Source organism: Mus caroli, unplaced genomic scaffold, assembly GCF_978045245.1.
Source record: "Mus caroli unplaced genomic scaffold, Mus_caroli_1 scaffold_2, whole genome shotgun sequence".
Taxonomy (NCBI): domain Eukaryota; kingdom Metazoa; phylum Chordata; class Mammalia; order Rodentia; family Muridae; genus Mus; species Mus caroli.
Genome location: NW_028227257.1, coordinates 35,321,831 through 35,337,290, shown reverse-complemented (window position 1 = coordinate 35,337,290; position 15,460 = coordinate 35,321,831). Strand labels below are relative to the sequence as shown.

Here is a 15,460-nt window from a genome sequence, read left to right as displayed (position 1 = left end):
AAGTTCTGGGATTCTAGGTGGGTGTCTCCATATCTGGCTTCAGTACTCTTTTTTTATTTATTGTTAAGTATGAGGAAATTCTCACTCCAGAAACCATTGTCATGGGAGCCTTCTGTAATGACCGGACTGTGCCTTAGACATGTATAGGTGTTAAGGAGGTCTGGCTGTGTTCTTGTGTTTGATTCTTGGTACTCTGTGTTTAGCTCATTTGTTAGACCTTCTTGACTCAGTACACTACATTACATGTTTGAACATGGGCATCCTGGGTTACCAGTGGCTCACCATGTGCATAAATTGGAAATATATACCCTGTGTCTCTTCTCCAAATTCTGTGGGTCTCTTCATGTGCTATAATGATCCAGGGCACTGGACAGGTCAGCCTCAGAACAGACTTCAGGTTTTTCCAGGGCTCTCCAGGTCCTGCATTCCTGGATTCACTGGGCTAGCTGGGGTGGTTGGTGACCCCTGTGGCAGGACCCTGCTTAGTGGATCCCTCGGACAGCATGAATGAATGCACTCCTCTTTGCACTGGAACTGAGGTGAGTTAGGCTTCTAGGGTTAGGAATGAGCATCAGAGCAGGGGGAATGGTGATGTACCTCTGCCGGAGGAACCACAGAGCGCAGGTTCATGTCTCTAGGAATGGTATAGGCAAGTCATGCTGGCACATGTGTGACTGGCCTAAAGGGTACAAGAGATGGCTGTAGATAAAAGAGTGGAAGAGACTAAAGTGCTGAAAAAAATGTTGTTGGGAATATAGTGACTTGTTTCTGTGTTTGTTAGCAGCCAGGACATTTGGGTGAGCCCAGAGAGTAAAGGAAGATGCACTCAGAGTGTGTGTTTGTGTGACCTGTTGAGAGGTCTCTGGTGTGTCCCCAGGTCTGCACACTTTTCTCCTCACTCCCTGCTCCCCGCCTGCCTTCCTGCTAAGATGGATTGTGTGCAGTTGTCTACTGTCTCTTCTCCTATGGTCATGCTTGCCTCACTTCCTCCTCCTGAATATCTCTGACCTCACCCTCCTGGGCCGCCCTGTATTACCAGAGCATCTCAGAAGCAGATACCCTCAGTGGACTTGGGGTTCTAATGTGATGCTGGTTTCCTTTGGAGCAAGGATTCTGATAACAGGTGTGTGTGTGTATTTATGTATGCACTTATTTATAGATATGGTTTTGCATTGTAGCCTAGGCTGGCCTTGAACTTATGAGCTTATTGTCTCAGCCTCCATTTCCCAAGTTCTGGGATTCTAGACAGGAAATAGAAATGCCAGGCCTGGAAAGGGGTCCAGCCTCATGTTTGCCATGGACAGTTGGTCCCAGCAGTCTCCCAGCCCACTGTGGAGGGACATACGGACAAAGGCAGCCCTCACTGCTTGAAGTAGTGCTGAGATGTTCCGAGCCACCCCTCTCCTTTCACAGCTTGTGACCCTGGTGCTTTATCACTGCCTGCCGCTTCTCTGGATGACTGCTTAGAGGGAGGATCCTAGGATACAAACTTGACGCTCTCCCTCCTCTGTATTGGGATGAGCCAGCATTGATGGTCTTTTTCTGAGCCTCCAGACCAGTGGTTCTCAATCTGTGGGTCATGACCTCTTTGGGGGACGAATGACTCTTCCACAGGGGTCATCAAAGACCATCAGAAAACATATACTTTACATTATGATTCATAATAGTAGCAAAATTACAGTTATGAAATAGCAACAAAGATAATTTTTTTTTTTTTAAAGATTTATTTATTTATTATATGTAAGTACACTGTAGCTGTCTTCAGATATTCCAGAAGAGGGCGCCAGATCTCGTTGTGGATGGTTGTGAGCCACCATGTGGTTGCTGGGATTTGAACTCTGGACCTTCGGAAGAGCAGTCGGGTGCTCTTACCCACTGAGCCATCTCACCAGCCCAACAAAGATAATTTTATGGTTGGGAGTCACTGCGACATGAAGAACTGTGTTAAACATTAGGAAGGATGAGAACCACTGCTCCAGAGGGGCTCCTGGAACCAGAGACAGTGGTGACTTCTGCTGTCAGCCAGAGACTTCCAGCTTGGGATGAATGCCGAAAGCACATTTGGCAGGGGCATGAAACACTCTCAGAGTTGAGAGTGCTAAACAGACATTGCTTTTACAGTCATGGAAAGATAAATGTTATACCAACATGGAGTGGTTGAAAAGAAAGGACCCATCCTCTCAAGCTTCTAGTTCCAGTGCTGAGTTGTATGTAATAGGACCTAAGAAGGCTCACAGGCAAACCAGGGGTTACTGTAGTATTATAAAGAACTCCCTCTGCTTTCTCTATAGCGTCTGATCTGTTGTGGGTAAAGAGCTAGAGAAATGTGGATAAGCACCGAGGCAGGCAGCAACTTATGATTGCCCAGCCCTGGGCCCTGCATGGGACACTCATTATGTCCAGGCCTCCTGCAGCTTCATGAAGCAAGGGGATGGTGCTGGAATCTGGAGGACCTCATCTAGTTTTTGCTTTGTGGTTAGTAGCTGATGCCTATGGATTCATTTAATTTCTCACCCTTTCTACTACTTACATCATTTTAGCAGCATGAGTGAACTTTCAGCAGATGCTGACTTCAGCAACAACTGTGAGGCCAAGTCATTGTTCTTAATAGAACTTTAGGAAATTACAGTGTGAGTCTGGCCTTTACTGTTCAGGTGTTCGCACAAACAAGACCAAGTTCTCTGCACAAAGGGGATTTATTTGCCTCAGAAGGACAAAGGGCAGGGAATACGAGACAAAGACAGGAGATAGAGGATGAGGGAGAAGAGAAAAGGAACAAAGGAGAGGAGGAAGGGACATTTGCCCAGAGGGACAAATGACAGTCTCTGGATAGAAAGAAGACAGATGTGGCCCATAGCAAATGATGGTTTATAAAGGAAAAGGGGGAGCCAGGCAATGGTGACATACAGCTTTAATCCCAGTAGTCAAGAGGGAGCTCAAGGCCAGCCTGCTCTACAGAGCGAGTTCCAAAACCAACCAGCCAACCAGCCAGCCAACCAACTAAAACACCCCAACAAAACAAAACAAAACTCAAAAACAAACAAACAAAAAACAAAAAAGAAAAAGGCAAAGGCGGGGAGCCTATGTTAGGATGAGTTGGTTAATTTTGATTAATTAGGGTAGCAAAAGGGTTTTTTTGTTTATTATTGGACTTCACTGCTTTGATAGCTGGACCTTTATAGTCAGCCTCAGAAGAGAAAGTGGCCAAATAAGGGAATGGACTGTGGTGACCAGCTTTAGGAATGTAATCTGATGCTTTAGTAAGGGAGAGGGAATGGCAGACAAGGGTAAAAGGCAAACTTGTAGCACCATGTTTGCCCTGCTTGGGCCTGCTAAAGCCCTTCAAGGCCTTCGAAGGGGATCCTGGAACTTAAGCCCCTCTCTGTCTCTCTCTGTCTCTGTGTCTCTCTCCCCACCTCTGTCTCTGTCTCTCAAAGATTCATTTATTTAATGTGAGTACACTGTTGCACCCTTCAGACACACCAGAAGGGGGCACTGCGTCCCATTGCAGATAGTTGTGGTTGCTGGGATTTGAACTCAGGACCCCTAGAAGAGTAGTAAGTGCTCTTAACCTCTGAGCCATCTCTCCAGCCCCTCTCTTTCTCTTTTTAAAGAATATTATATTTTAGTTTTATTTGTGTGTGTGTGTGTGTGTGTGTGTGTGTGTGTGTGTGTATGATTTGTATGTATGAGTGCCCTTGAAGGCCAAGAGAGGTGCTGGAACCTCTGGAGCTGGGGTTACAGGTGATTTAGTATTGGAAACCAAACTCGGGTCCTCTGAAAAAACAGGAAGTGCTGCCATCTGTCCACCCTGCCCCATTGCTTCCTGCTCTCCAGGGGGATAAACAGCTTTATTCTAATACCCGCTCCCTATCATGATGCTTTGTCTTGCCACAGGCTCAAAGTGACAGATACTAGAGACCCTGGACAGGGAAACCTGAACCTATGACTCAAAACAAAGCATTCTTCTGTAAGGTGAATATCTCGGGTGTTTGTTACAGTTTCAGATGCCTGATGAACACACTGCTCTTGGCTTCACTACCTGCCTGCCCTTATTTTCCTTCATCTTTTTTTTTTTTTAAAGTCTCATATCCTGAGCTCCCTCCACACTTCTGATCATGAATTGGCCCAGCTTTCTTCTTTCTCAACAGTCTATAATGGCAGTCCAGTTTGAAGAAATAAGGACAGATTTTTTAAAAGATGAAGCAGACGTAGTTGGGAAGAAGCTACTGTTTATAATGTATTCACTGATAAGTGGATATTAGCCCAAAACTTAGGATACCCAAGATTTAAGATACAATTTGCTAAACGCATGAAACTCAAGAAGAATGAAGACCAAAGTGTGGACACTGTGCACCTTCTCAGAATTGGGAACAAAACACCCAGGGAAGGAGTTACAGAGACAAAGTTCGTAGCGGTGATGAAAGGATGGACCATTTAGAGACTGCCGTACCCAGGGATCCATCCCATAATCAACTTCTAAACGCTGACACCATTGCATACACTAGCAAGATTTTGCTGAAAGGACCCAAATATAGCTGTCTCTTGTGAGACGATGCTGGGGCCTAGCAAACACAGGAGTGGATGTTCACAGTCAGCTATTGGATGTATCACAGGGCTCCCAATGGAGAAGCTAGAGTAAGTACCCAAGGAGCTAAAGGGATCTGCAACCCTATTGTTGGAACAACATGATGTACTAACTAGAACCCCGGAGCTCTTGTCTCTAGCTGCATATGTATCGAAAGATGGCCTAGTCAGCCATCAATGGAAAGAGAGGCCCATTGGACTTGCAAACTTTATATGCCCCAATATAGGGGAATGCCAGGGCCAAAAGAATGGGAATGGGTGGATAGGGAAGTGGGGGGGCGCTATGGGGGACTTTTGGGATAGCATTGGAAACGTAATTGAGGAAAATATGTAATAAAAATATATATAAAAAAAAAATAATTGCATTGTCCAGTCAAGTACTACACGGACTTGGGATGAGAAAGCAATCCTGTTCAGCCTGCAGGAGTCACTGGAACCCTTCAAACCCAGCGACCCAGTGCTGGGAATACAGAAATATTGATGACTCTGTTGACTTATGTTCTTTACACCTATGCTTTTCTGAGGAAATTAATAGTACATGTGTCTTTTTTATCATCCTTCCCTTTGCTGTGTCTGAAGGAATCCTTCCAGTTTATGGGCCCCTTCACCCATCCTCTGAGTTAAACGTCACATCATTTATTTCTATTTCGGTATGCACACACACAACCTACAGAGTCCATTTATTGTTTAGCTTGTGTGTACATGTATGTAGGGCTGACCACTTGAGAACAGATAACCTATAGGAGGCCTGTCTCTGGGCTAAGCAGAGTCCTGTCCTCTCAGTTGCCAATTGATTGTATCTAGGGGTGGGGCCTTGTGTAATTTCCCTGTGCACTCAGCATGTCAACTGGTGTTGTCATTGTGCAGGTCCCGTTTAGGTAGCCATAGCGTTGAGATTTCATGGCTAGAAGATACTGTCTCACAGCAGGTGCCCTGGGATTCTAGTTCTTAGAATCTTCTGTGGTTTTCCTGAGCCTGAGCTGTAGGGGCTGCGTTATAGATGTACCAATTGGGAGTGGGCACCCCACAGTCAGTTATTCTCTGCATGTTGACAAATTGTCGATTTCTCTAGTGGTCTTCATCTAGTGCAAAAAGAACAGATCTACTTTACACTTACAGTAGGGTTTTTGCCTTTGTTGGTGGCTTGGGCATTCATTTTGGCACTCCCAGTTTTATTTCACTGACGTGTCTTTAAGCCCCTACCACACCATATTTTCTTTTTAAGATTTTAATGTCTTTGCCTGCACTTCTGTCTGTGTGAGGGTGCTGGATGCCCTGGAGCTGTAGCTGTAGACAGTTGTGCGTTGCCATGTGGGGGCTGGGAATTGAACTCGGGTCCTCCGAAAGAGGAGCCAGAGCTCTTAACTGCTGAGCCATCTCTCCAGCCCCCACGTTCCTCACCATTTTGATTTGTAGTAAGATTTGAAATTAGGACATCTGAGACCTCTTTGTTCTCTCTCTCTCTCTCTCTCTCTCTATATATATATATATATTTTTTTTTTCTCCCCCGGAGACAGGGTTTCTCTGTGTAGTCCTGGCTGTCCTGAAATTCACTCTGTAGCCCAGGATGGCCTCAAACTCAGAGATCTGTCTGCCAGTGCTGGGAATGCCAGCACTACCCGGCCTCTTTGGCTCTTCTGATTAGTGTTGAACAGGTAGTTTGATGCTGAAGTTTAAATGTGCACAGTCCCACGATGGAAAGTATACTCCTGTTACCCCTGTCCAACCTTGTGCCCCCAGCTTTCTACATGTAATTAGTTTTATTGCTTTTTCTGTTTACGTCTTGTATGTCGATGTAAGCAAATGCGAATGTTTGGCTTTTACTGTAAAAGGTAGCTCATGTCACGCCATTTTTATCTTCCATGTTGATGTGTCCCGGAGAGTCTTCCCACGCCAGCTTAGCCCGATGTCCTCACGTCTCATAGCTGGCAGCCCAGTCGTGCTTATGGCTGGGGTGTAGTGTGACTCAGTGCTGCTGTTGGAGTGCTGGATTTTTAAAGCTTTGGGTCTTTCCCCCTTTCTTCTTTGACAGTATCACATATGTATGCCACATAGCTTGATCATGTCCATTCTCCTCCCAGGACCATACCCATCACACCCCCTTCTAATTTTATGTCCGAATTCTCACGTTATTTATCTCTGTTTATTAACCCACTGAATCCTTAGTGCTGTTCATGCGCATGGGGTCATCCACTAGGGCACAAGCAACCTTCAGTGGCCACACTCCTGAGGAAAAGAGACTCCCTTCCCCAGCACCCACCAACCGCCAAAGCTCGTCAGCCAGGGCTGGGACCTCAAGGTCCTCTTGTCCCTCCTTGCTGGAACTTTGAACTGGCTTGATCTTGTGCAGGTCTTGTGTAGATAGCCACTGCTGCTGTGGGTTCGTGTGTCAGTGGGTGTTCTCTCCTGGTGACTTGAGCTTGATTCCCAGAACCCAACATGGTGAAAGGAAAGCACTAACTCCTGAAAATTGTCCCTTGACCTCCATGCCAAGCACTCATACACACACACACACACACACACACACACACACACACACACACACACACCCCACTAATAGAATACAACCCCCAGAGTCCCAGAGTGATGCAAAGAATAAATTTGTACATATACCACTCTTTGTGGAAGGCATAGACCTGGGACAGGTTCTCAGAAATGGGATTGACAGCTAAGTCAGAGGGTGCTGCACCCCCTCCCCCCACTGTTTGTGACACTCTCTTTTCTTCATTGCTTTGTCAACAGAATATAATTTAAATTTTTAGAAAAATATCCATCTGTGTGATAATCTCATTGTAGTTTTAATGTTCAGTGTGTGGCTGAACATTTTTCAGATTATTTTTAGTATTTCCTTTTATTTTCTTTCTTTTTTCTTTTCTTTAAGAGAACTACCTCTTAATTGTCCTAGTTCATTTTTATTTCATTGTTTTACTTTAATCTTCAGTCTTTTCATTTCTTCTTTACTTTTTGTTGTGTGGTCTATTGTCTATTTTCTTGCTTCCTTATTTCATTTAGTTTTTTTCCCCCCAAATAATAAATTTATGGTCTAAAAATGTCAAAATTCTGCATGGGTCATTTTTTGCCACATCTGATCCCTCAGGAAAATTTCCAAGCCACTCTGTTGACATTTGCATGAAACAGGATGCCACTTCTTGCACCAGCTACTCTGTGTCCAAGACATCCGAGTTTACTATTTTAACATGGTGATCATGACAACTTCACTCTCTTGCCTCCAGCTGGGTCTCCTTCAGGCAGTATTCACAACAGTTTTAGCCTTTCCCTGTAGATGTTTAGGTTGGGAAAGCTTTTAAGGATTATATTTACTTCTCAGCAATAATTACAAGTGTGTGTGTCTGTGTGTGTCTGTGTCTGTGTGTGTGTGCGTGTCTGTGTCTGTGTGTCTGTGTTCATGTGTACAGGATGGGGAGGAGAGAGCATTATTCTTTCCTGAGGATTACCCTTCACTTTTGGAGGGACAGGAACTGATGATGGAAGGTGGTTCTGAGGAGAGATGCTCTCTGCCCATGGGGGCTCCCTGTTTGACTTCTTCTGGTTTACCTTTGAGCCTCTGAGGCTCATCCTGTGGGGCATCCTATGTATCCTAAAGTTCTGACCTGGATGAGAACCTTGCTGTGAAGCCCCTCTGAGGCCACTGTGTTCCCAAGGGGAAAGATATCTCTATGTTGTTTCTTATACTGCAGCCAACCATCTTCACCAGTCCAGCAGAAGTTCTGCTATGAGGTTAAAGGGCTGTCTGACAAAAGTACACATCTTATCATGTATCTAAGATACAAGGGGAAATCAACTTCACTGTCAGCAATGTGGACATGCACAGACTCTAAATGTAACTCCCTACCTTACTCATAGCCAGGAGAGACAAAGACTAAAAATACATCATATTCAAGCTCAAAGAAATGGAAGGCTAAGCTCAGAAGACCCTGGCTGGTTTCCTAGCCAGTTGCTCTCAGCAGAGGAGTGTCCTTGGCCAGTCTGAGATGGGTTCACTTAGCAGCCATGGCCAACATATTTGCATACCTGTGTTACAAAGTTGTCCTTGTAGGTCCATCAGGGCCTCAGACACTGCAGCCATCCCACATAGGCTCTGTGTGTCCCCTCTAGGAGATGAGGTGGACTTCTACTTCCTGTGAGGTTATCTGGGCAGGGTTGTTAGGAACTGCAGATCACAAAGATGTCTGAGCCATGCCCTATGATCAGAGGCATTGCCTAGAGCTCTGTGTTAGACGGGATGAGCTTCCTTAATTGCTATGAATCTATGATCCTGGCACCTAAGCTCAGTTAGAATATCTGCCAGCTGAGGTGACTTTTGGTCCTACTTATTTACCAGCCAAATGGTTGTTTACTATAGAGCCATATTTTTGGCTCTATGGTTTGTGTTTGAGGGTAGCCCCTTCCTGTAACTAGACATTTTTGATCTTGGGCCGCAGGTATATCCCCTTCTCTAGTAAGCCTTGCTATGACATCCTGGACCTGGGCTGCCTCAGTGCACAGAATTAGCACAGCTAAGCAGAACACTTTCAGAAGGGGAGCCTGGGTCTGGGAGAATCACCAATGGTCTAGGGTTTGCCTCTCTTGTTCCCTTCAAGGCTTCCAGTATAGAATAGAGATCTATACTCAGGTCTAGCTGTTCATACTCTGAGCTCAGTTACCCATACTGTCCCCATGTGTTGATAAGCAGCTGTCTTCCCAGGAAAGTCTGAGGAGGTGTCTTTCCTGGAGAGTCTGGTTTCTGCTGCAGGCTCCTAGAGCCCTTGCCACTGGCAGTCAGTTTGTCTGGAGCCAGGCATCCATTGCTGTGTTGCAGTCGTTGACCCAGTGTGTTGCTCTGGTGAGGCCATGTCCTCTGAGGAGGTGGGGATGCTGGGATACACTGCTGTTTCCATGGAAGCAGGCTCTGTACATGAGGCTAGAGCTGCTACATATGCCAGAAGCTTGCCAGTGCCACCCCCATGAGTATCCTACCCAGTCCTGGGATTCAAAGCCCTGCAGCTTAGACAGTGGCCATAGCCTTTCCATGGCCTGGTGCTTGTGCACCCTGTGCTAGAGTTTCCACAAGCAACTTCTCCTTCCCTGCTTGGGCTCTGAACAGGTCAAGAGTGGAACAGGAAAGAAGTCTGGGTGGTGAGAACACTTCCTGGGTAGAAGGGAGCTGCCTGTAGGAGATGGGCTTGGTTCAAGCTAGCCCAAGGCTCTTGTCTAGTGCCATGTCCCCTAACATGGGTCCACATTCCAGCGGGTCATGGCAGTGTTCTGGATGGTAGAAACAACAGCACATGCCTCTTGGTCACTCCATTTTTCCTTTGATAACATTTGTTGTTGTTGTGTTTCCTGGTCAATTGTCTGGGCTGTCCCTCAGACTGACCTTATACTCTGATGGCCAATGGTAGGTACGTTAGTAACAGGGACCAAAGCTTTTACACATTCATTGCAGTCATGATGACTGGCCCTAGACTGGCGGGGTGGACCTTCTTGGTATGTGGTGAGAGTCAGTTGAGCATTGTCTAGAGAGGCATGGACAGCAGCCTCAGGTCAGTAGTGAATCCTGAGATGTGGTTCACCTTCCAGCCTGGTTAGGAAGGGGCCTTGAACAGCAGCTGCCTGAGACCAGTGTGTAGATGCTGGACCCCAGCCTGGGGGTTTTGTGTCTGAAACATGTGGCACAAACATGTTTGACACGTGCTTGTCCTGCAGCCCTGGGTGGAACCCTGAGACTTATAGTTAAGAACAACTCGATTATATCACCACATGAAACCAGATGTAATTTTGTAGATATGTTCTTGTCTTTTATTTTTAAAAGTGTATTTATTTTCCCTGGCCAGTGTAATTTTTCTTGGGGACTTCACCCTTTGATCTGGACTGGAAAAAAATGTTACCATTTTAAGACCTCTTAAAACCTGTCTTTGGATTTATTGTGTGTGCAAATGGAAATTCAGATAATAGTTCTGTTCCCCACTGAAGAAAAACAGGAAAAGAGAAATAATTTCTCACTACTTGGAATGAGAGCCACAGTGAAGCATGTGCCGTATATCCTGCCAACAGAAATTCAAGGTTGAAAATAATTCTCTTCCTCCTGAGTCTGCCTGCAGCTTCCCTGAGGAGCGTAGATGGTGAAATTTGCTACTAATTGTAGCCATAATTTTAGCATGCAATTAAACACATGATTTCCTTCCCAGCTGATGTCTTTTTAGCTAGTGTGACACAGATAAAACAAAGGCTCTGTTGATTTGAATGGCCACTTTAATCATAAGAGATCACAGAAAGCCACCATTATTTGGGCACACTTGGTTCCCCGCTGGGAACCAGACTATCTTGCCTATAAAAGATGGCAGACAGTTTGGGTGCTTTTAATACCATCTTGGGTGTTACTGTCTGTGCACTGAGGAAAACCAATGCTAGTGTGTGTGTGTGTGTGTCTGTCTGTCTGTCTTTTTAAATCCTTGTGAAATTAAGGAGGAAGTAAACAAACTGGGAAGAATCAGAATGGAAAACTGATGTGGTGGAAGTCATGGCTCCTGGAGAAAGATTCTGTACAGGAGTCATAAACCTGCCCTAAACCCAGAAGGCCAACGAATGGGGATTGATATGAGAGCCTTTAGTGGACATGGCGCCAAGATGGCGTCGCTCAGTGGCTGTGCTAGTGTGCCTTCCTGCCACACACACGACATTCTGTGTTACCAGGTCTTTCTTGCCAGTTCTCTTGGTCAGCCTGTAATGTCTGTGCTGTTTAGCTGTCTCCCCTTCCTAAGTCCTTCATGGGGATGGCCATTTGTCCTGTGTTGGCTGGCGGGCCCTACTGCCCAGGTTTCTATATTTTTATTACATTGTTGTCCATGTGGTCTTTGGCCAGGTAAACCTGGGGTCTCCAACTCTTGAATTTGTTTGATTGTTTTTTCAGATGGCAAGTTTGGTGCCTACATGCAGGTGCACATTCAGAACGATGGGCCTGTGACTATAGAGCTGGAGTCCCCTGCTCCTGGAGCTGCTAGCTCTGACCCAAAGCAGGTAAGCCTGGAGCCCGGAGCCTGTCAGTCTGGAGGGTATAGGTAATGCGCCTTGACCTAATCCTTGTCTCTGGGGTCGTCCTCATCCTGAGGTGGAGGAAACCCTTCATGGCTGCAGCCTCACGTCTATCTTACTTTCTCTCTTCTCAAGAACTCCTGAGCATGTCTCTGCTCCACCGTGCAGACAAAGTGTTCTTAGAAGCCTCTGTTCTTCTATGGCCTGTTCTTGGGCTAGGTGTCATGGCACCCAGTTGCCACTGGGTGGCAGCAGAGCAGCGACCCTGGCTAGTGTAGCCAGTGAGAGTGGTTACCTGGATTGGGTTTTGTCCAAGTGTGGGTGGTAGATGAGCCACTCAAGATTCTTTATAAGTCTTCATTTTAAAGCAACATCTGACCTGGATTTACTGCCAACTCTATAAGCATTCAGGAAGAATGTAATTAAAACAGAGAAAGGGGATGTATAATAGTCTTGCAAACTTATGCTGTCCCATTGTGTTTAGCATATATAAAAGCTTTAATTAATCCACTTGATAGAGACATGAGGCATGGCAGGCTGTGGAACTAGGCTTGTTCCTGCTCTTCCTTCCTAGCATCGTTCCCTTCCTAGGATGCTGAGGAGGATGCAAAGTGGAACGATGAGCTCACGTGGGGGATGCAGGATATAAACAAGGCTGAGTGACTGGTGTGGAGCCATTGACACTTTGCGTTGGCTGAGAGGTAGGACCATGTCTGCATGGCATTAAGCTTCAAAAGTGGAACTGAGGGTGTTGCTATTACTGACACATTTCATCTGTCCATCCATCTGTCCATCTGTCTATCTATCTACCTACCTACCTACCTATCTATCTATATGAATACTCAGTCTGCATGTTCATCTGTATAACAGAAGAGGGCTTTGGATCCTAGTATAGATGACCATTGTGTGGTTGCTGGGAATTGAACTCAGGACCTTTGGAAGATCAGTCAGTGCTCCAGCCCGCTGAACAACCTCTCCAACCCCTACTGATAACGTTTAAAAAATCACAAACAAACAATCTACAGGAAAATGTAAACTTTGAGATAATTTGAGCCTCACAGGAAAGCCCACAGAACCCTGCTAGTCTTTCCTGGCTTTCCTAGTTTTGATGTATTATTTAGAGTGATCACATACTGAAGTTAGCCCTGATCCAACACTATTAGCTACACTACAGCCTTATATGAACTCACTAGCCCTCCCGTCTTCCTCCTCCTTTCTTTCTTCTCTTCTCCCTCCCTCCCTCCTCCTTTCTTTCCTTTCCCATTTTCTGTTCCTTCCTTTTTCTGACACAAGGTATCACTTTGTAGTCCAGGCTGGTCTTGAACCCAGTCAGTCTCTTTCCACAGTCTTCTAAGTACCAGGATTCTAGGCATGAGCCGCCAGTGCCCAGTTGCTGTGGCTGCTGCCTCTGCTGCTTGGCTAGATCTTACAGGAAGGCACCACATCCTGTAGTCTAACCAGTTTTTGTTTTAGCTGTGCAACATTGCAAATTCCATTGCATTACAATTGTCATTTCTCTTTGTTTTGTTCAACCTGAGTCAGTTCCTTAGTCATTCCTGTGTTTCACGACCTTGACCCTTTCTGGAATGCTGTTTGGTAGACCTTTTCTCAATTTCATGTCTGTGGTTAGAGCAAGGCACTGTGGTGTGGTGGGAAGAGCGGCTTGTCCAAAAGCCGTCTTGTTCTCTTCTTAGTGCATCATCAGGCAGTATGTGACACCAGTTTGTCTCACCACAGTCATGCTAACCTTGCCGCCTGGATATGGTGGAGTCGACCAGATTTCTCCATCCTTCTGGTCATGGCAGACAGTTCTCTTTTCTTTGCAGAGAAAGAGGTCAGCAGATGGCATCAGCCCTGCTGCTCCCCACTTCCAGTGTAGCAGCAAAGCTTCCGTTCCCGGGCTGAGGCCAGAGCCAAAGTGAAATGAAAGTAAAGACCCCTGTTCAGACCCCTTAGGAGGTTTCCTTCGTACCGCGTGGCTCCTCAAGTAGCAGCCGGTTTTCTTCATGTGTAGTGCTTTTGGAAATCAGGGATTACTTAATTAGGGATTCCAAACTTTCTGATGTCCCTGAGAAATAAGACAATAAGAAAAAAAAAAAAACCCTAAGCATTTTCAAGGTGGTGACAGAATAGAGGCTCCTTGAATATAGACCCTTGGTGGTGGTACAGGTCACATCCTGTCCAGCCAGTCTGGCCTGGCTTTGACTCTCCCTTTCCAGGCTCTCAGCAGCCTCACTTAGCTCTCTAGGGCCTGCTTACTCATCATCCTACTCTTCCTGGCCTTGCCCTCCTCTGGTGCTAGGAATTCATCCCACTGTCTCATGCACACTAGGCAAGTGAGTGCCCTGAGCCATTCTGGGTCCTCTATGGGCTGTCATCTGTGCTTCCTGATCTACAGTGAGTGAGTCCCTCGGCATCTTCCTTCTGCTCTGCCCTCGGGGGCTCAAGGTCCCCACTGACCTCTTGGTTGTCCTGGTGCATGACAGCTTTCATGTCCCTTTCCCTCGTCCTCCCGGCCATTGCTGCCACTGTGGTCTGCTTGATCCCAGAAGCCAGTGGAGCCGCAGCTTGCAGGTGGCAGTCTCTCTCGCTTTTCTTTCTGCTCCCGCTGTTCCCTTTGGTTTTATGTGGTTGCTGTCCCATAGTTTTGAGGAATTATTCTGCTTTAACTGTATTTTGGGAAAATTTAGGTTGGCTTTTTCATTCCATCTAAACTATTTTAAAATGGCATGTTGTATACCTGTAATATTCCATAAAACCAGAGAACCCTGGTGAGCCTCAAACAGTGTTCTTTAAACATCGGAGGAAGTTATATTAATTTATTAGGTTAAAGAAGACTTTATGGAGTCCTAGAGGTCCTTGCTGTTAAAATTCATGTGCTGTCCAATTTCACATCTGTAGCTTTTCCTGACCCTAGACATTCATGCAGGTTTCCATCTGCTGGCTCTCCAGCAGGTGGCAGCCAGTGGGCACAGAAGGGCCAAGGTGACCATGGTGCCTTCCTGTGCTGTGGCCTCTCTGCCTTTCCCTTTCAGCTAGACGGGCTTCTCTTGCAGCAGACATTATTTTGGCTTGCTTTCGTGCAGATAGGAAGAGCACAGCCAAATTTGTCTTACTGATAGAAAAACATGTGTTCCTGTCAAGTAAGCTTTTAATCCTAAGTGTTTTATTTCCTTACTATATTCCAAATTCTACAGTTGTATTATGGAAAACCATTCATTTGGCAAGTTTCAGTGTTACAGAAAAATGGTTCTTTTGGCCAGTTTCTAAGAAATATCAACTCTGTAAGCCATCTGTGCAGATGAACAAGGTGTGTTTGTATGCAAGCCTGTGAGTGCCTATGTGTGTATGAGAGTGTGAGGAGGGACAGACATACTGCCTGCCACCTGATCCTTGCTCTCAGACATGGATCTAGAGTAAGAGAAACCAGGAAAGTCAGAGACCATGAAAGACGTTTAGTCAGCATAGAACACAAGGAATGTGACAGCCATATGGCTCAGACCCTTTGGTGCCTTCTCAAAGCATGTAGCAGACAATCCTAGTATTTTCTGTCAACAAGGCTGGAAGGCTGTACCTCTAGGGCCATCCCGCCCATTCTACACGCTCTTGCGAGCTTTCTTGGTGCAGAACTCAGGCATGTTCTCTCTCCAGCTCAAGAAGAAGCCAGCCAGACCTTCCTGGTTCCAGTGGCAACATCTTCTCCGAGGAGGGGCTTCTCTCCACCCTTCAGGGCAGTGGTGCCCCAGCCACTGTCGGGCTGTTCTATCTGTCACTGTCTTCCTGCTTCTCTGCTTAGCCCCCTTCTTCACCACTCCTAAGGTGTACACCCCTGCAAGAAGTG

The 15,460-nt window shown here is 46.0% G+C and overlaps 1 protein-coding gene across 2 annotated transcripts in view; it reads left to right on the top strand.

The window, feature by feature from the left end:
* The window catches only part of Dtd1 (D-aminoacyl-tRNA deacylase 1), a 174,871-nt gene that overhangs the window by 22,862 nt on the left and 136,549 nt on the right, over nucleotides 1-15,460 (top strand). Inside the window, exons 4-5 of one of the 2 annotated variants that reach the window (XM_029474345.2) lie at nucleotides 11,498-11,604; nucleotides 12,194-12,285. In XM_029474345.2, coding sequence (XP_029330205.1) covers nucleotides 11,498-11,604; nucleotides 12,194-12,268 — 182 coding nt within the window. In that variant the 3' untranslated portion in view covers nucleotides 12,269-12,285. Of the gene's footprint in view, nucleotides 1-11,497; nucleotides 11,605-12,193; nucleotides 12,286-15,460 lie in introns of those variants that run through there. The other variant, XM_021152900.2, reaches the window with a different exon arrangement.